At 35.6% G+C, this 22500-nt stretch overlaps 1 protein-coding gene across 1 annotated transcript in view; it reads right to left on the reverse strand.

Moving 5' to 3' along the window:
• Positions 1-8911: 8911 nt before the first annotated feature.
• Positions 8912-22500, reverse strand: part of LOC144960868 (uncharacterized) — a 14884-nt gene continuing 1295 nt past the window's right edge. Inside the window, exon 2 of the mRNA XM_078894265.1 lies at positions 8912-10690. Coding sequence (XP_078750391.1) covers positions 9588-10652 — 1065 coding nt within the window. The 5' untranslated portion in view covers positions 10653-10690 and the 3' untranslated portion in view covers positions 8912-9587. The remainder of the gene's footprint in view (positions 10691-22500) is intronic.

The following is a 22500-nucleotide window of genomic DNA, read 5'->3' on the forward strand; positions in this document are numbered from 1 at the left end:
GGCTTTTAGAAAACATTTAGCGATTAAACGATACAATACGATACGATACAACACGATACAATACGATACGATACGATACGATACGATACGATACGATACGATACGATACGATACGATACGATACGATACGATACGATACAATACGATACGATACGATACGATACGATACGATACGATACAATACGATACGAAACAACACGATACGATACGATACGATACAATACGATACGATACGATACGATACGATACGATACGATACGATACAATACGATACGATACAATACGATACGATACAATACGATACGATACGATACAATACGATACGAAACATTACGATACGATACGATACGATACGATACAATACGATACGAAACATTACGATACGATACAATACGATACAATACGATACGATACGATACGATACAATACAATACGATAAGATACAATACGATACGATACAACACGATACGATACAATACGATACGAAACATTACGATAAGATACAACACGGTACGAAACATTACGATACGATACGATACGATACAATACAAAACGATAAGATACAATACGATACGATACGATATGATACGATACGATACATTACGATACGATACGATACGATACGATACAAAACGATACAATACAATACGATACGATACAATACGATACGATACAATACGACACGATACAATACGATATAATACGATACGATACGATACGATACGATATAATACGATACGATACGATACAATATAATACGATACGATACAATACAATACGATACAATACGATACGATACAATACAATACAATACGATACAATACGATACGATACAATACAATGCGATACAATACAATACAATACGACAAATGTGGTCTATATCTGGACAGTCTCAAGTGAACTAGATTATAACCGATTCAAATTCATTTTATTGACGTTTAAGCTTTCGCCAGTAATTACACATTTTGATGACAATATCCATTAAAAGTGCTGATAAATGATGAATAAAACCAATACAACAAGATCGTACTACTACTACTACTACTACTACTACTACTACTACTACTACTACTACTACTACTACTACTACTACTACTACTACTACTACTACTACTACTACTACTACTACACTACTACTATAATAAACATACAACAAATCGTACTACATACTACTACTACTATACATACTACTACACTACTACTACTACTACTTCTACTACTACTACTACTACTACTACTACTACTATTACTACTACTACTACTACTATACTATTACTACTACTACTACTACTACTACTACTACTACTACTACTACTACTACTACTACTACTACTACTACTACTACTACTACTTACTACTACTACTAACTACTACTACTACTACTACTACTACTACTAATACTACCACTACTACTACTACTACTTATACTACCACTACTACTACTACTACTACTACTACTACTACTACTACTACTACTACTACTACTACTACTACTACTACTACTACTACTACTACTACTACTACTATTACTTCTACTACTACTACTACTACTACTACTACTACTACTACTACTACTACTACTACTACTACTACTACTACTACTACTACTACTACTACTACTACTACTACTACTACTACTACTACTACTACTACTACTACTACTATTACTACTACTACTACTACTACTACTACTACTACTAATGGTATAATGGTATTAGTAGTAATCAGAAGATATACAACAATTATGTCGTATTCTGGAAAAATCCTTATTTAAAAATTTGGCCATAGAACTCGTCCTTCCAATATCGATCCATTTAAATGACCCTCACCTTTGTAAAAGCTATCAAACCCGGGACTTCCCAAAGTTCCAGTTTTGCGAGTTTTTGCCAAGATGAGGGTCAATCAAATCGGTCGATATTAAAAAGACGAATCTTCTGGCCAAATTTTTAAATATTATTTTTTCCAGAATAATATGTCCGAATGCTAATGACAAAATATTTACGATAATGATACACACATAATAACAATGATAATAGTAATAATTATTTCGTGCGGCCACGTGGTCCGGTGCTCTGACATTCGCCTTCGAATCGGACAACATAGTGTGGAGTCCGGGACGGCCGAGGCCATTCGGGCACCGGGTTGGATCTCCATTAGTCACATATAGGGCCAGCTGCTCAGGTGGCTCGCTTTGGCTCGATACCCGGGATGGCCTCGGGACGCCCAACCCGGATTTACACCTTTGCCCTCGGTATGCCTCAAGATGTCATCACCGCGTCAAGGTCGGAAATCCATTCTTAATAAGTGGGGACTTTCCATCTGTCCAACAAGTACCCGATGTGGGTTAGAACTCGAAACCGCAGAGCATTTAGTTGAACGGTGTGATGTGACCGGTTGGGTTTGCGACGGTGCACGAGTGCGATACGGACTTTGCTGATTGAGTCGATCGTCATAACATAGTAGTGTGAGCACCATTAGAAGCTGTTGCTGATTGGGTCGATCGTCATAACATAGTAGTGTGAGCACCATTAGAAGCTGTTGCTGATTGGGTCGATCGTCATAACATAGTAGTGTGAGCACCATTAGAAGCTGTTGCTGATTGGGTCGATCGTCATAACATAGTAGTGTGAGCACCATTAGAAGCTGTTGCTGATTGGATCGATCGTCATAACATAGTAGTGTGAGCACTATTAGAAGCTGTTGCTGATTGGATCGATCGTCATAACATAGTAGTGTGAGCACCTTTAGAAGCTGTTGCTGATTGGGTCGATCGTCATAACATTGTAGTGTGAGCACCTTTAGAAGCTGTTGCTGATTGGGTCGATCGTCATAACATAGTAGTGTGAGCACCATTAGAAGCTGTTGCTGATTGGGTCGATCGTCATAACATAGTAGTGTGAGCACCATTAGAAGCCGCTGCCTTCTGATCGGAAGGTCCAGTCTTCGAGTATCGCTCTGAGTGCGCATAGTTGAGTCCATGGGAAACGTCTAATTACTCACATTCTCTCACCGTACTCAGGTGTAAAATCAGAACTTGACCGTTAACAGCGTTGTCTCTGTCCGAAAATATTGTAATATCGCCTAACATGTGTTCTGTCCCATCTTACATGTTAAGTGTTGCTGCTGGTCAGGGATCCGTTGTAAAGCGCTTTGAGCACGTGTAGTGAATATTGCGCTATATAAAAGCTCAAAAGCCCAATATGATTCACAAATCACAAAATTTGAAGATAATTCATCGTTACAAGACATTTCGAATTTGATGCTATTTTATGGAATCCCCAAAAGGAAAATACATTTTAAAAAAAAAATCAACCAAACACAACAAAACAAAAACAATAGAAGAACAACTTCAGCTTTCTTTATAGCGCAATATCCACTAAACGTGCTCAAAGCGCTTTATAAAGTTTCCCTAGCCAACAGCAACACGAAACATGTAGAACGATACATGACGCCTGTTAAACGATTCTTCATTTTTTTCGACAGACATAACGCAGTTAACGGTCAGGTATTCATTTTACACTGGAGTACGGTGAGAGAATGTGAGTGAAGAGTCTTTTACAGGGACTCAACTATGCGCCGAGCGAGGCTCGAACCCAGGACCACACAGCCCCACATAGAATTCCTAATTAGTCAATAAAATACACGTAAAATCAACCAATTTTCTAACCGAAAGCTACTTTATATATATAATATATATATATATATATAAAATATATATATATATATATAGTATATATATATATATATATATATATATATATATAGTATCTGTAAAATATTCCAAAACAACAATTTGATAATCACGATAGAAGCAAACAAAAAAACAGTTGACTTCCTCGACATCACATTTGACATAAAATCCAATTCATTCCAACCGTTCAGAAAACCAAACAACACCATTAGCTACATTAATAAAAACAGCAACCACCCCCGTCCCGTCATTGAAAACATACCAAAAAACATAGCACTGAGGTGAGCAAACTTTCGGAAAACAGAGAGATATTCAACGTCGCAGCCACCCCCTACAAAGAAGCACTCACAAAAAGCGGATACAACACACCATTTGAATACACAGACGCCTCCCTCTCATGTAAACCTCAACACACAAGTGAAGAACGTAAAACAAGAAAACGACACAGAACTTGGTTCAACCCACCTTTCGACAAAAGCGTCAGCACAAACATAGGACAGCAGTTCCTGAAGTTAATTGATACACACTTTCCAAAAAAACACAAGCTACATAAAATTATCAACAGGAATACCATAAAAATAAGCTACTCGTGTATGCGCAACATAGAACAAATAATTTCAAGCCACAACAAAAAAAATATTAATAAACCACCGACAAGAGCAAAACCCACCCACCAGAAAATGCAATTGCAGAAATAAAGAACATTGCCCGCTAAACAAACAATGCTTAGAATCTAGTTTAATTTACCAAGCCACAGTCACAGAAACTAAAACAAACAAACAAGAAAAATATGTAGGACTAACAGAAAATAATTTCAAAACAAGATACAACCTCCACACCTCAACATTTAGAAACACTAACAAAAAAACATCCACAAAACTCAGCGAACATATTTGGAAATTAAAAGAATACAAACTAGACCACAACATTTCATGGGAAATTTTATCTAAAGCAAAAGGATACACACCAATATCAAAACAATGTAGCTTATGCCTGGAAGAGAAATATACTATAATCAAACACCCTCATGAAGCCACACTCAACACGAAAAGTGAGATGTACGGAACGTGTCCACATCGGCGGAAATTCTTGTTAATTAACTTTAAACCGGAACCACTTCAAGAAACAACAACAGTCAACAAAACAACTCAGTCCTGACGATGGCAAATTAAGCCTGAAACATTAATGTAGACTGCCTCAAACATTGTGGTAAATATTTAAAAAAATAATAATTCGCTCCATTACTACATGTCGAGCACTTTTCGTACCATATTTGTATCAAACACGATTCAATACACAGCTCCGCACCGTTGAGCACTCTTAGACACAAAATGGACACTACGCCACAACTTAGACCTACTACTTTCCCATATTCTACAAAGAATATTCCTACCTGCAACAGAAAATCTTACATTAAATCACTAATAGCAAGAACAGAAACATTTGTCAAGAATCTACGATGGAGAACATTCTTTTTCCTGAACCCACATTTAGAAACCACCCACAAGAAAACGTACGGCTTCAACTCTACAAATTCACCCCCTCCAATACCTGAATTAAAAAAAATTAGAAGACGGACTTTCAGATCTCATTCAAAGTGTACAGTTCAAAAACAAAAATAACAACTCTCAAAACCAACTGGCTAACGATGTGAAGAAAATAAACAAAGAAAAACAACTTCTGATACCAGCCGACAAATCCAACAACTATTATAAAATGGCACCTGAGGAATATGATAAAATGACACACAAACAAATCAACAAAGACTATAAGAAAGACAGAACACATAGAACCGAAGAGATCACAAAAGAAGATAAGAATATAGCGAACAGACTTGACCTTAGCGATCGAATCGATATAGCACCAAGAAGAGAAGCGTTCATCACATTAAAAGATCACAAGCCTGACTTCAAAAATAATCCAAAATGCAGACTAATAAATCCATACAAATCTGAAATTGGAAAAATCAGCAAAAAGATATTAGAAAAAATAAATAAAAACGTCAAAGAAGCAACTAAATTCAACCAGTGGAAAAACACCGATGAAGTCATTGAATGGTTTAAAAATATCCAAAACAAAGAAAATTGCACCTTCATCTCTTTCGACATTTGCGATTTTTACCCCTCCATCACTCCAGACTTACTAAACAAAGCATTGGAATTCGCAGCAAAATACACCAAAATCGCAGAAGAGGAAAAACACTTCATCAAACACACCAAGCACAGCACACTATACTATGACAACACGCCGTGGACAAAGCGACATAATGATTTCGACGTAACAATGGGTTCGTTCTACGGTGCTGAAACATGCGAACTGGTCGGACTCTACATCCTGTCACAACTGCAACATACACACACATACATCGGCCTCTATAGAGATGCGGACTCGCTATAACCAACAGACGACCAAGAGCAACGAAAACATCAAAAAACAAATCTGTAAAATATTCCAAAACAACAATTTGAAAATCACGATAGAAGCAAACAAAAAAACAGTTGACTTCCTCGACATCACATTCGACATAAAATCCAATTCATTCCAACCGTTCAGAAAACCAAACAACACCATTAGCTACATTAATAAAAAAACAGCAACCACCCCCGTCCCGTTATTGAAAACATACCAAAAAACATAGCACTGAGGGTGAGCAAACTTTCGGAAAACAGAGAGATATTCAACGTCGCAGCCACCCCCTACAAAGAAGCACTCACAAAAAGCGGATACAACACACCATTTGAATACACAGACGCCTCCCTCTCATGTAAACCCCAACACACAAGTGAAGAACGTAAAACAAGAAAACGACACATAACTTGGTTCAACCCACCTTTCGACAAAAAAGTCAGCACAAACAATAGGACAGCAGTTCCTGAAGTTAATTGATACACACTTTCCAAAAAAACACAAGCTACATAAAATTATCAACAGGAATACCATAAAAATAAGCTACTCGTGTATGCGCAACATAGATCAAATAATTTCAAGCCACAACAAAAAAATATTAATAAACCACCGACAAGAGCAAAACCCACCCACCAGAAAATGCAATTGCAGAAATAAAGAACACTGCCCGCTAAACAAACAATGCTTAGAATCTAGTTTAATTTACCAAGCCACAGTCACAGAAACTAAAACAAACAAACAAGAAAAATATCTAGGACTAACAGAAAATAATTTCAAAACAAGATACAACCTCCACACCTCAACATTTAGAAACACTAACAAAAAAACATCCACATAACTCAGCGAACATATTTGGAAATTAAAAGACAACAAACTAGACCAAAACATTTCATGGAAAATGTTATCTAAAGCAACAGGATACACACCAACATCAAAACAATGTAGCTTATGCCTGGAAGAGAAATATACTATAATCAAACACCCTCATGAAGCCACACTCAACACGAAAAGTGAGATGTACGGAACGTGTCCACATCGGCGGAAATTCTTGTTAATTAACTTTAAACCGGAACCACTTCAAGAAACAACAACAGTCAACAAAACAACTCAGTCCTGACGATGGCAAATTAAGCCTGAAACATTAATGTAGACTGCCTACATTGTGGTAAATATTTAAAAACATAATAATTCGCTCCATTACTACATGTCGAGCACTTTTCGTACCATATTTGTATCAAACACGATTCAATATATATATATATATATATATATATATATATATATATATAATAATATATCATTGTGACCCATCCCTCTAAACGACATTATGTCGGGATGGACCAGATGGTAAAAACCCAGAATTATAGCTAAACTGGTGCGGGAAAATAAATGAAATATTGGACATTGGACCCTGAATTATCTCAGTCATTCTGTCATTAAAATAGACAAAATCAATCCAGTAATGATATTTATAGCAATAAATGAAATTTTCAACATATTAGTCATCGCGAAATATTACCAATACGAGGCAAGAGGTCACACACACACACACACACACACACACACACACACACACACACACATATATATATATATATATATATATATATATATATATATATATGTTTTGTTTTTGTTTTTAAGGGTTTTACGGCGCTTGCAACACATTAAGGTCATATCAGCGCCAGTAAAAAGGAAGAAAATGGGATAGTAAAAAGTTCTAGAATTACAATTAAAGCATAAAAGAAAAGGTAAGACAAAGGGGAATTGGTTCAAATAGGGAACAGATGTAGATTCCAAGAGCACACCGCCAAAGTACTTAGTTTGAGATCACCTAAAAGTCTCATCCAGACACAAGCACAGGTCCCAACTAAAGGAATACACTCAAATGTTTACCAATTATATAATATAATATGTAAACTAAACATAATACAATGCATAACAGAGAGATGATTTACAAGGAAAAAAATATCATCTCCCAAAACTATAACTATACATTCGACTGTTTCCTTCCCAGCCAAGGAACTCCGGCAAGGATCAGGACAAAACTATGTAATCTCATTCCAAAAGAATGACAGGAAACAATTGGAAAACGGGTATGGGGGATAGAAGACACAGCATGTACCTCCCTGCCCACTATGGGAGGTCAGGATCCCCACCCAGATATATATATATATATATATATATATATATATATATATATATATATATATATATATATATATATATATATATATATATAACCTTCTATTTGTTTTGGTAGAAAATAAAGGTAATTTCTTACACTACAACCAGCTGGAAGTTTTTCTCCCTTGTCCTTCTATTCTCTCTCTAAATGAAGTTTCATATTTTCTATTCATCACGAAATCAAACCGTTTACAGACTATGGGTCACATATGGTCAAATTGAAATAAATTGACAATCCAGAACTACAAGTTACATTTTCATGATTAAAAAAAAAAGGTTGATCTTTTATAAAATGCAATGTCTACCAAACGTGCTCAAAGCACAATACAAAGGGCACAGAGCCAACAGCAACACTTAACATGCAGAACGAGATATGACGCCTGGTAAGCGATATGTGACCCAACGTCTCAAAACGGTATTATGGACCAGATGCTAAACAGTAAAATTATAGTTAGTTTGTCAAAAATATTAAACGTTGGTATTTAGAACAGTAAAATATGATATTCCTTCTCCTCTATAAAGCAAATAAACTCAACTTAAGTCTGATTTTTCTGGCTACAAATTCCATTTTCAGCATCTTAATCATCCCGATTAATACCGTTTTGAGACGAGGGGTCACATATTACATTTTTCTTTTTTGGACAGAGATAAGGCTGTTTACTAGTACTCATTTTACACCTGAGTACAGTGGGATAATGTGATTATAGAGTCCTTTACAAGGACTCAATTATGCGTAGAGCAAGACTCGAAGCCAGGACCTTCCGATCTGAAAGCGAGTGCCATACCACTAGACCACATAGCCGATCAGTGATACACTTAAAGCATAATCACATTCGGTCACACTCATCTACTTTGTTCATTATGAACACAATCGGAGTCCCTTGTCTCAAATCGAGTCATTCAGAGCCATTAGGCTCTTGAAGCCCTAGTTTATCGTGGTTTCTATAGCGTGAAACAGACAATAGCAATTGCTTTCCATCCTTTGGAATACACACTAATCTATCACAAAGTTCTTTCCGCCAAATCTAACAGACTCAGCTACCCATACATTGCTTGGTGGACAAGGAGGTCAGAAAGATTCTCGACTGCACCCGGAATCGATCTTAGTCCCTTTGCATGTGAAGTGAGTGATCTACCAACTGAGCTATCGGGGACACCCCTTCCCCTAATTTGAAAACTACCATTTTATTTTTCATATACTCTATATACCCCAAACCAAAATTTACCCTCCATTATTATAAAATCTTATATTCCTGTGACGTAAGACCTTTTAGCAATAGTCTCTTCAAGTGGCTGTCACTGTTTATTTCGTTCTGTCGACAAGGAAATGAAATGCTGGAAACGATTCGACGAAGGCTGTCCTGTAGCGCGTGGAAACTCGAATGTAGAAGAAAAAGTTGATCGAAGAATTGATCAAGTTGAAGAGAAATCGGGTCATATAGCCGGTGGCAAGAATATTTCTATTGTATCCCGTGAGGGTCGCTCCTGGTATGACCATCAAGACAATGGCAGGGACTTGGGATATGGTCAGGCAGACGACAAATATACACGTGGTTGTAACCACAAATTTCACCGTCTCTGCTTCTTTGGAAACCATTTGTTTGGCTCCGGAAATTGCGTCATGATGATTTGAAGAATTCACCGCCATGTTGATTTTGCGCCATTCTTGGGTTTTGACGAGTTTGTGTATCATGATAATGGTTGCTATGGTAACAATGACAATGGCCATTGATGATAAAATCGTAGTTGATATTAGGCTGTTGAAATAAATATATCCTTTTGCAAATGGGGACATTATAAAGGTTGGCAAAGTGAAATTAAACGCAGAGTGAAACTTCCAGATTACTCTCGTTGAAGAGACAAATGTGATTTGATTGAGAGAAAAAATGATAAAAATAGATGTGATTGTGCAAAGTGTTTGCTTCGGTCCAAATAGTATCTTGACTTTTAGAGGAAACATCACACAGATGGCTTTTTCAATAGACAAAAACACCGTGGTCCAAATACTACTGCTGCAGAACATTGGGAAGAGATAGGCAGTGTAAGACATCAACACATTACACGTCACACCGTGACGCCAAGTTCCGACAACTTCAAATAAGGAGCAGAATTGCAAGGGAAGCATCATCAAAGAACTGAAGAAATCAAACACGGACAGGGATAGAAATGCTACGTTTGTGCTGCTAGTTATCACCCCTTGCTGTACAAACACCCGGATGTTGATGGTGTTGGTGAAGATTCCTAGAAACGAGAAGCACATTTGGGTAAAGGACAATCCTTCTTTTATAAAGCTGAATGTGTAATCATCAAGAAGGGGCTGTGGTTCACCATGCATGTCCGAATACACGAAGGTGAAGTTAGGAATCATTTCAAAGTCTTGTTTTACAGGACTCGCAAGATGCAGATCTTTAAAGAAATAAATATATATAGATTATCACGAATAACGAATTATAACAAAAATGATACTACAACAACTACTACTACTACTACTACTACTACTACTACTACTACTACTATTACTACTACTACTACTACTACTACTACTACTACTACTATACTAACTACTAAACTACTACTACTACTACTACTACTACTACTACAACTACTACTACTACTAACTACTACTACTACTACTACAACTACTACTACTACTACTACTACTAAATACTACTACTACACTACTACTACTACTACTACTACTACACTACTACTACTACTACTACTACTACTACTACTACTACATAACTATATACATACTACTACTACTACTACTATACTACTAACTATACTACTACTATACTAACTACTACTACTATACTACTACTAACTAACTACTACTACTAACTATACTACTAACTACTACTACTACTACTACTACTACTACTACTACTACTACTACTATACTACTACTACTACACTACTACTAACTACTACTACTACTAAACTACTACTAACACTACTACTACTATACTACTACTACTACTAACTACTACTACATTACTACTACTAATAATACTACTACTACATACTACTACTACTACTACTACTACTACTACTACTATACTACTACTAACTATACTACTACTACTACTACTACTACTATACTACTACTACTACTACTACTTACTACTACTACTACTACTACTACTACTACTACTACTACTACTACTACTATACTACTACATACTACTACTACTACTTACTATACACTACTACTACTACTACTACTACTACTACTACTACTACTATAACTACTACTACTACTACTACTACTACTACTACTACTACTACTACTACTACTACTACTACTACACTAACTCTACTACTACTACTACTACTACTACTAACTACTACTACTACTACTACTACTAAACTACTACTACTACTACATACTATACTACTACTACTACTACTACTACTACTACTACTACTACTACTATACTACTACTACTACTACTACTACTACTACTAAACTACTACTACTACTACTAAACTACTACTACTACTACTACTACTACTACTACTATACTACTACTACTACTACTACTATACTACTACTACTACTACTACTACTACTACTACTACTACTACTCTACTACTACTACTACTACTACTACTATACTACTACTACTACTACTACTACTACTACTACTACTAACTAATACTACTACTACTACTACTACTACTACTACTATACTAACTACTACTATAACTACTACTACTACTACTACTAACTCTCTACTACTAACTATAACTAATACTACTTACTACTACACTACTACTACTACTACTACTACTACTACTACTCACTACTACTACTAACTATATTACTACTATACTACTAATACTATAATACTACTACTACTACTACTACTACTACTACTACTACTACTACTACTACTACTACTACTACTACTACTACTATACTAATACATATACTACTACTACTACTACTACATACTACTACTAACTACTATAACTACTACTACTACTAACTACTACTACTACACTACATACTACTACTACTACTACATACTACTATACACTATACTATACTACTAACTACTACTAACTACTACATACTAATACTACTACTACTACTACTACTACTACTACTAACTACTACTTACTAACTACTACTACTACTACTACTATACTACTACTACTACTAACTACACTACTACTACTACTACTACTATATACTACTACTACTACTAATATACTACTAACTACTAACTACTACTACATACTACTACTAACTACTACTACTACTATATACTACATACTACTACTACTACTACTACTACTACTACTAACTAACTATACTACTATACTACTACTAATACTACTACACTATACTACTACTACTAAATACTACTACTACACTACTACTACTAACTATACTAATATACTATATTACTAATATATATACCTACTACTACTACATACTACTACTACTACTATACTAACTACTACTAATAAATAATACTACTACTACATATACTACATACTACTGCTAACTACAACAACTACTATTACTAATATTATTAACTACTACTACTATACTAACTATATTACTACTACTATACTAACTAATACACTAACTAATTATATACTACTATATTCTACTATACTATATATCAATAAAATAATAATATTAATAATATATATATATAATATATAATATAATAATAATAATAATATATAATAATAATAATAAAATAATAATAATAATAATATAATAATAATAATTAATAATAATAATAATAATAATAATAATAATAATAAATAATAATAATAATAATAATAATAATAATAATAATAATAATAATAATATAATAATAATAATAATAATAATAAAATAATAATAATAATAATATAATAATAATAATAATAATAATAATAATAAATAATAAATTAATATATAATAATAATAATAATAATATAATAATAATATATAATAATAATAATAATAATAATAAAATAATTAATAATAATAATAATATAATAATAAAATAATAATATAATAATAATAATAATAATAATAATAATAATAATAATAATATAAATAATAATAAATAATTAATAATAATAATAATAATAATAATAATAATAATATATAAATAATAATAATAATAATAATAATAAATAATAATAATATAAAATAATAATAATAAAATAATAATAATAATATAATAATAATATAATAATAATAATAATAATAATAATAATAATAAATAATAATAATAATAATAATAATAATAATATAATAATAAAATATAATAATAAATAATAATAATAATAATAATAATAATAATAATAATAATAATAATAATTTAATAATAATAATAATAATAATATATAATAATAATAATAATAATAATAATAATAATAATAATAATAATAATAATAATAATAATAATAATAATAATAATTAATAATAATAATAATATAATAATAATATTAATAATTATATTATTATTATTATATATTATATTATTATATATTATTATTATATAGTAATAAGTTAGTAAGTAGTAGTAGTATAGTAGTATAGTAGTAGTAGTAGTAAGTAGTAGTAGTAGTAGTATAGTAGTAGTATAGTAGTATAGTAGTAGTAGTAGTAGTAGTAGTAGTAGTAGTAGTAGTAGTAGTAGTATTAGTAGTAGTAGTAGTAGTATATAGTAGTAGTAGTAGTAGTAGTAGTAGTAGTAGTAGTAGTAGTATGTAGTAGTAGTAGTAGTAGTAGTAGTAGTAAGTAGTGTAGTGTAGTAGCAGTAGTAGTAGTAGAGTAGTAGTAGTAGTAGTAGTAGTAGTGTAGTTAGTAGTAGTAGTAGTAGTAGTTAAGTAGTAGTAGTAGTAGTAGTAGTAGTAGTAGTTAGTAGTAGTAGTAGTAGTAGTAGTAGTAGTAGTAGTAGTAGTAGTAGTAGTAGTAGTAGTAGTAGTAGTAGTAGTAGTAGTAGTAGTAGTAGTAGTATTTTTATGATAGTAGTATTTATAACAATCTTTGTCTGCACTTCCCACTAAACGTGCTCAAACGCTTTACAAAGGGTCCAAAACCAAGAGCAATGTATTACACGTAAGACGAGACAATGCGCATGTAATGCCTTCCGACACAGACAACACTGTTAATGTTCAGGTACCTCTTTACACCCGAATAGGCTGAGACAATGTGGATAAAGTGCATTTTTCAAGGTACTCAACTTTGCGTTGCTCAGAGCGGGGCTCGAACTCATGATCTTCCGATCCAAAAGCGAGTTTTATACCACATGGCCGCATATGTCACAAAATATGGGTATTCTAATTACTGTCAAGTCATTTGAAGTTCCACTGGAAACGAAGTGCGTCTATATGGTCCAGTGCTATGACCCTCGCTGTAGGATCTGAATGTCCTGGGCTCAAGCCTCTCTCGGCGTATAGTTGACTCTTTGGTAAAGGCTCTTTACTCACATTCTCTCATCGTACTCAGGTGTAAAATGGGCACGTGGCCGTAAACAGCGATGTCTATGTCCGAAAAATATTTGTAATATCGCCTAATGGGCGTCGTGTCACGTCCTGCATTTTAAGTGTTGCTGTTGGCCAGGGACCCCTTGTAAAGCGCGTTGAGCACGTGTAATGAATATTGCGCTATATACAAGTTCATTTTTTAAAAAATACAAAACTAAAAATAAAAGGAGGGAAATTAAATATAATCGGAGTGGATTTGTGGTCTTGTGCTTGTGGTGTGAAACTCGCTTTTGGATCAAAAGGTTCAGGGTTCTAGTAACGTTTTAAGTTCTTGATTTACCCTCTCCTTGCCAACAATAAGAAAATTGTCACATTCGTTACGATACAACCAACAAATTGTCACATTCGTTACGATACAACCAACATTTTTCTTATTCAAGTTTCTCTTGAATATCATAACATTTAAATAAAATGGACAGTGTGTTTTAGAGCATGTTTGCCTAAATAAATTATGTATGGCAAGAACTTTACTGCTATTGTGGTTGGGTGATAAAAACATATATTTTTGTATTAGCTGGTTGTGAAGTTTTTGGGAAAATGCTAAAAATGGCTGGTAAGGAGAGAGCTAAGGCTCTCTTTATTCATATTCTCTCACCTTACTCAGGTGTACAATGAATATATAGCTGGTACCAGAGGTGCCTCTGTCGAAAAAAAGATATGTACTATCGCCCAACAGGTGTCATATTTCAGCCTATATTTTTAAGTTTTGATATCGGCTAAAGACACTTTGTAAAGCGCGTTGAGCACGTTTTGTGGATATTGCTTTATATAAATGCTCTAGTGATTTAATATAATGAAAACGAATGGTGAAATTACGACTTGTAATCATGAAAAGACAATGTCTTGAATATTTCTCTAGTATTTTTGTTGATGAAAACGCATCTGATATGCCTTCTATAACAAAAATAAAATGCCTTCCGCCAGAACATCATAAGATACCGTCGCCTATGCGTTCCACGTAGGAATATAGATAATTCATCAAACAAGATGTCTGATGTCAACAGGAATCACGCATTATGTCTCAGAGAGAAAATCTGGGGTTAATAAACTTGCCAAAGGCAGAGTAAAAACGAACGAGCCTGAAGCGGGCTCGAACCCGGGACCTTCCGGGTCACAGTGCAATGCCTTAACCACCCGGCCACCTCGACCTTGACATGTCGTCTATGGATAATATAAATAAAATGTATCATCTAATTCGCATAGTCGACGGAATGATGACGAATTGGTGACTGTCGTCTATGGATAATATGAATAAAATGTATCATCTAATTCGCATGGTCGACGGAATGATGACGAATTGGTGACTGTCGTCTATGGATAATTTGAATAAAATGTATCATCTAATTCGCATGGTCGACGGAATGATGACGAATTGGTGACTGTCGTCTATGGATAATATGAATAAAATGTATCATCTAATTCGCATGGTCGACGGAATGATGACGAATTGGTGACTGTCGTCTATGGATAATATGAATAAAATGTATCATCTAATTCGCATGGTCGACGGAATGATGACGAATTGGTGACTGTCGTCTATGGATAATATGAATAAAATGTATCATCTAATTCGCATGGTCGATGGAATGATGACGAATTGGTGACTGTCGTCTATGGATAATATGAATAAAATGTATCCTCTAATTGAAATGGTCGATGGAATGATGACGAATTGGTGACTGTCGTCTATGGATAATTGAATAAAATGTATCCTCTAATTGAAATGGTCGATGGAATGATGACGAATTGGTGACTGTCGTCTATGGATAATATGAATAAAATGTATCATCTAATTCGCATGGTCTATGGAATGATGACGAATTGGTGACTGTCGTCTATGGATAATACGAATAAAATGTATCATCTAATTCGCATGGTCGATGGAATGATGACGAATTGGTGACTGTCGTCTATGGATAATATGAATAAAATGTATCATCTAATTGACATGGTCGATGGAATGATGACGAATTGGTGACTGTCGTCTATGGATAATATGAATAAAATGTATCATCTAATTCACATGGTGGATAGAATGATGACGAATTGGTGACTGTTGTCTATGGATAATTTGAATAAAATGTATCATCTAATTCGCATGGTGGATGGAATGATGACGAATTGGTGACTGTCGTCTATGGATAATATGAATAAAATGTATCGTCTAATTCGCATGGTCGACGGAATGATGACGAATTGGTGACTGTCGTCTATGGATAATTTGAATAAAATGTATCATCTAATTGACATGGTCGATGGAACGATGACGAATTGGTGACTGTCGTCTATGGATAATATGAATAAAATGTATCATCTAATTGACATGGTCGATGAATGATGACGAATTGGTGACTGTCGTCTATGGATAATATGAATAAAATGTATCATCTAATTGACATGGTCGATGGAATGATGACGAATTGGTGACTGTCGTCTATGGATAATATGAATAAAATGTATCATCTAATTGACATGGTCGATGGAATGATGACGAATTGGTGACTGTCTCTATGGATAATATGAATAAAATGTATCATCTAATTGACATGGTCGATGGAATGATGACGAATTGGTGACTGTCGTCTATGGATAATATGAATAAAATGTATCATCTAATTGACATGGTGGATGGAATGATGACGAATTGGTGACATGTCGTCTATGGATAATATGAATAAAATGTATCATCTAATTCGCATGGTCGATGGAATGATGAAGAATTGGTGACATGTCGTCTATGGATAATATGAATAAAATGTATCATCTAATTGACATGGTGATGGAATGATGAAATTGGTGAATGTCGTCTATGGATAATATGAATAAAATGTATCATCTAATTGACATGGTGATGGAATGATGACGAATTGGTGACTGTCGTCTATGGATAATATGAATAAAATGTATCATCTAATTGACATGGTCGATGGAATGATGACGAATTGGTGACTTGTCGTCTATGGATAATATGAATAAAATGTATCATCTAATTGACATGGTCGATGGAATGATGACGAATTGGTGACTGTCGTCTATGGATAATATGAATAAAATGTATCATCTAATTGACATGGTCGATGGAATGATGACGAATTGGTGACTGTCGTCTATGGATAATATGAATAAAATGTATCATCTAATTGACATGGTCGATGGAATGATGACGAATTGGTGACTGTCGTCTATGGATAATATGAATAAAATGTATCATCTAATTGACATGGTCGATGGAATGATGACGAATTGGTGACATGTCGTCTATGGATAATATGAATAAAATGTATCATCTAATTGACATGGTCGATGGAATGATGACAAATTGGTGACATGTCGTCTATGGATAATATGAATAAAATGTATCATCTAATTGACATGGTCGATGGAATGATGACGAATTGGTGACATGTCGTCTATGGATAATTTGAATAAAATGTATCATCTAATTGACATGGTCGATGGAATGATGACGAATTGGTGACTGTCGTCTATGGATAATATGAATAAAATGTATCATCTAATTGACATGGTCGATGGAATGATGACGAATTGGTGACATGTCGTCTATGGATAATATGAATAAAATGTATCATCTAATTGACATGGTCGATGGAATGATGACTAATTGGTGACATGTCGTCTATGGATAATATGAATAAAATGTATCATCTAATTGACATGGTCGATGGAATGATGACGAATTGGTGACTGTCGTCTATGGATAATATGAATAAAATGTATCATCGAATTGACATGGTCGATGGAATGATGACGAATTGGTGACCGTTAGATCATTCCAAATGCTTTGGGTCTGGACTGCCTCCATGTTTATCATTGCGGCTATGGGGTCTTGTGGTTTGACACTCGGTTTGGATGGGCCGGAAAGGTCCTGGGTTCAAGCCTCGATCGGTGCATAGTAGAATCCTTGGGAAATAGAGCTTTCATATAGCGTAATATCAAATCAATGTGCTCAAAGCGCTTTACAAAGAGTCCCTTACCAAAAGCATAACGTAACATGTAAAACCATTTAGGCGATATTACTATTTTTTCGTCAGAGACAACGCTGTTAACGGTCATGCACTCATTTTACTCCTGAGTTGTGAGAGAATGTGAGTAAAAAGTCGTTTCCAAGGACTCAACTATGCACCGAGCGAGGCTCGAACCCAGGACATTCCAATCCGAAAGCAAGTGTCATACCATAAAACCACATAGCGGCATAAAAAAGCATCTTCAAATCATAGTGAGTAGAAATATGATATATAACAAAACAATTAATAAAATTCATCTTTAGGGTCTAGTCCAAGGGAGGACAGGAATAACCCACGCGTCAGTCGGAGTGCAGCGCCGCAAATTTAGCTAGGGAGATGTGACTTGCAGACGGTCACACAGCGCAGCGGTGGGTCAACGAACTCGGTATTTTTCGGGTATGAAGCAAAGACCGTACCGCTGAACTACGCTGTCCCATGTCTTCAGAAGCAAAAGCAAAAAGAAAAAAATAATTCAACTAAGAATTCATGGATGATAGATAGCTCAGTTGGTAGAGCACTCGCTTCACACGCAAAGGGACCGAGAACGATCGCTGGTACAGTCAAGATTTTTCTCACCCCTGTCTACACAGCAGTAAATGGGTAGCTGAATCTGTTTGATTTGGCGGAAAGTACCTTGGGATAGACTAGGGTCTTATCCATCCAAAGGATAGCAAACAATTGCTATTGTCCGTTCCACGCTATAGAAACCGGGATAAACTCCGTCTCCATGGGCTACTGGATGTAAGGACTACAAAGAGGAGAACACCCACTTCCTGCCACGTGCTATGTCAACACCCCAAAAAATTAAATTGAGCCTTTATATAGCGCAATATCCACTAGACGTGCTCAAAGCTCTTTATACGGGGTTCCTATAGGAAGGGACAAAACGCCTATTAGGCAATATTACAAATTTTCGGATAAAGACATCGCTGTTAACGGCCAGGCACTCATTTTACACATGAGTACGGTGAGAGAATGTGAGTAAAGAGCCTATTCCAAGGACTCAACTATGCGCCGAGCGCGAGGCTCGAACCCAGAACCTTCCGATCCGAAAGCGAGTGTCATACCACAAGACCACATGGCCGCACCCCAATGGAACAGATGCAAATGTAAATCTGGATGCTCGAAGCTGGAATAAGTAAATAACAATGTGAAATTGAATGCTTCAATTCAATATACGAAAACATATAAAATGGATGTTTCGGATTTCCCATTTATAAAAAAAAACAGGATGAATGAAACTACAGACGAATGAGATAATGTGATAGTGGCGTTGTTACGATCAATAAACAAAGTCAATGATGGGGCGGGAATTAGTAAGCTCCTTTATAAGGAATCATGAATTAACATAGAACAATAGATCTTTATAAAAGGTAACCAAAAACGTGCATTGTATCTTTATTCGTGTATTAAATTAAATCTTACGTTCAATTTCACATTGTTTATTTATTGCAATGAAACAGTAACACATCACTTGCTTGAATGTCAAACTCTAGAAGACTGATATGCACATGTCCTCCCACCAAATCCAAGCATCAGTAACAAACTGTGTAGATCCTCCCACCAAATCCAAGCATCAGTGAGACACTGTGTAGTTCCTCCCACCAAATCCAAGCATCAGTGAGACACTGTGTAGTTCCTCCCACCAAATCCAAGCATCAGTGAGACACTGTGTAGTTCCTCCCACCAAATCCAAGCATCAGTGAGACACTGTGTAGTTCCTCCCACCAAATCCAAGCATCAGTAACAAACTGTGTAGTTCCTCCCACCAAATCCAAGAATCAGTAACAAACTGTGTAGTTCCTCCCACCAAATCCAAGCATCAGTAACAAACTGTGTAGATCCTCCCACCAAATCCAAGAACCAATAAGACACTGTGTAGTTCCTCCCACCAAATACAAACATCAGTAACAAACTGTGTAGCTCCTCCCACCAAATCCAACCATCAGTAACAAACTGTGTAGTTCCTCCCACCAAATCCAAGCATCAGTAACAAACTGTGTAGTTCCTCCCACCAAATCCAAGCATCAGTAACAAACTGTGTAGATCCTCCCACCAAATCCAAGAACCAATAAGACACTGTGTAGTTCCTCCCACCAAATCCAAGCATCTGTAACAAACTGTGTAGTTCCTCCCACGAAATCCAAACATTATTAACAAACTGTGTAGCTCCTCCCTCCAAATCCAAGCATCAGCAACAAACTGTGTAGTTCCTCCCACCAAATCCAAGCATCAGTAAGACACTGTGAAGTTCCTCCTACCTTATCCAAGCATCAGTAACAAACTGTGTAGTTCCTCCCACCAAATCCAAGCATAAGTAACAAACTGTGTAGTTCCTCCCACCAAATCCTATCATCAGTAAGACACTGTGTAGTTCCTCCCACCAAATCAAATCATCAGTAAGACACTGTGTAGTTCCTCCCACCAAATCCAAGCACCAGTAAGACACTGTGTAGTTCCTCCCACAAAATCCAAGCACCACTAAGACACTGTGTAGTTCCTCCCACCAAATCCAAGCATCAGTAAGACACTGTGTAGTTCCTCCCACCAAATCCAAGGACCACTAAGACACTGTGTAGTTCCTCCCACCAAATCCAAGCACCAGTAAGAACTATGTGTTATTTCCTCCACAAATCCAAGCATCAGTAAACACTGTGTAGTTCCTCCCACCAAATCCAAGCACAGTAAGACACTGTGTAGTTCCCACCAAATCCAAGGATCAGTAAGACACTGTGTAGTTCCTCCCACCAAATCCAAGCACCAGTAAGACACTGTGTAGTTCCTCCCACAAAATCCAAGCACCACTAAGACACTGTGTAGTTCCTCCCACCAAATCCAAGCATCAGTAACAAACTATGTTGTTACTCCCACCAAATCCAAGCATCAGTAACACACTGTGTAGTTCCTCCCACCAAATCCAAGCACCAGTAAGACACTGTGTAGTTCCCACCAAATACAAACATCAGTAACAAACTGTGTAGCTCCTCCCACAAATCAAACATCAGTAACAAACTGTGTAGTTCCTCCCACCAAATCCAAGCATCAGTAAGACACTGTGTAGTTCCTCCCACCAAATCCAAGCATCACTAAGACACTGTATAGTTAGTTCCTACCACCAAATCCAACCATCAGTAACACACTGTGTAGTTTCTCCCATGAATTAACATAGAACAATAGATCTTTATAAAAGGTAACCCAAAACGTGCATTGTATCTTTATTCGTGTATTAAATTAAAACTTACGTTCAATTTCACATTGTTTATTTATTGCAATGAAACAGTAACACATCACTTGCTTGAATGACAAACTCTAGAAGACTGATATGCACCAAATCCAAGCATCACTAAGACACTGTTTTGTTAGTTCCTCCCACCAAATCCAAGCATCAGTAACACACTGTGTAGTTCCTCCCACCAACTATTAAACAAGTAAACGACTACAGCCGGGCACAGGACTGAAGGGCGATGGATATCAACAGGTCGATGGATCCAATTGGTCGATGGTTCCAACTGGTCGATGGTTCCAACTGGTCGAAGGTTCCAACTGGTCGATGGTTCCAATTGGTCGATGGTTCAAACTGGTCGATGGCTCCAACTGGTCAATGGTTCCAATCAACCAACGTCGTCCTTCAGAGCCATCAGGTCCAAGGAGCCGGAGCGTATCCCGGTTTCTATAGCGTGAAAC

The sequence above is a fragment of the Berghia stephanieae genome, chromosome 15, assembly GCF_034508935.2.
Source record: "Berghia stephanieae isolate SIO BIC M18660-M18661 chromosome 15, UCSD_Bste_1.3, whole genome shotgun sequence".
In the NCBI taxonomy this organism is placed as follows: domain Eukaryota; kingdom Metazoa; phylum Mollusca; class Gastropoda; order Nudibranchia; family Aeolidiidae; genus Berghia; species Berghia stephanieae.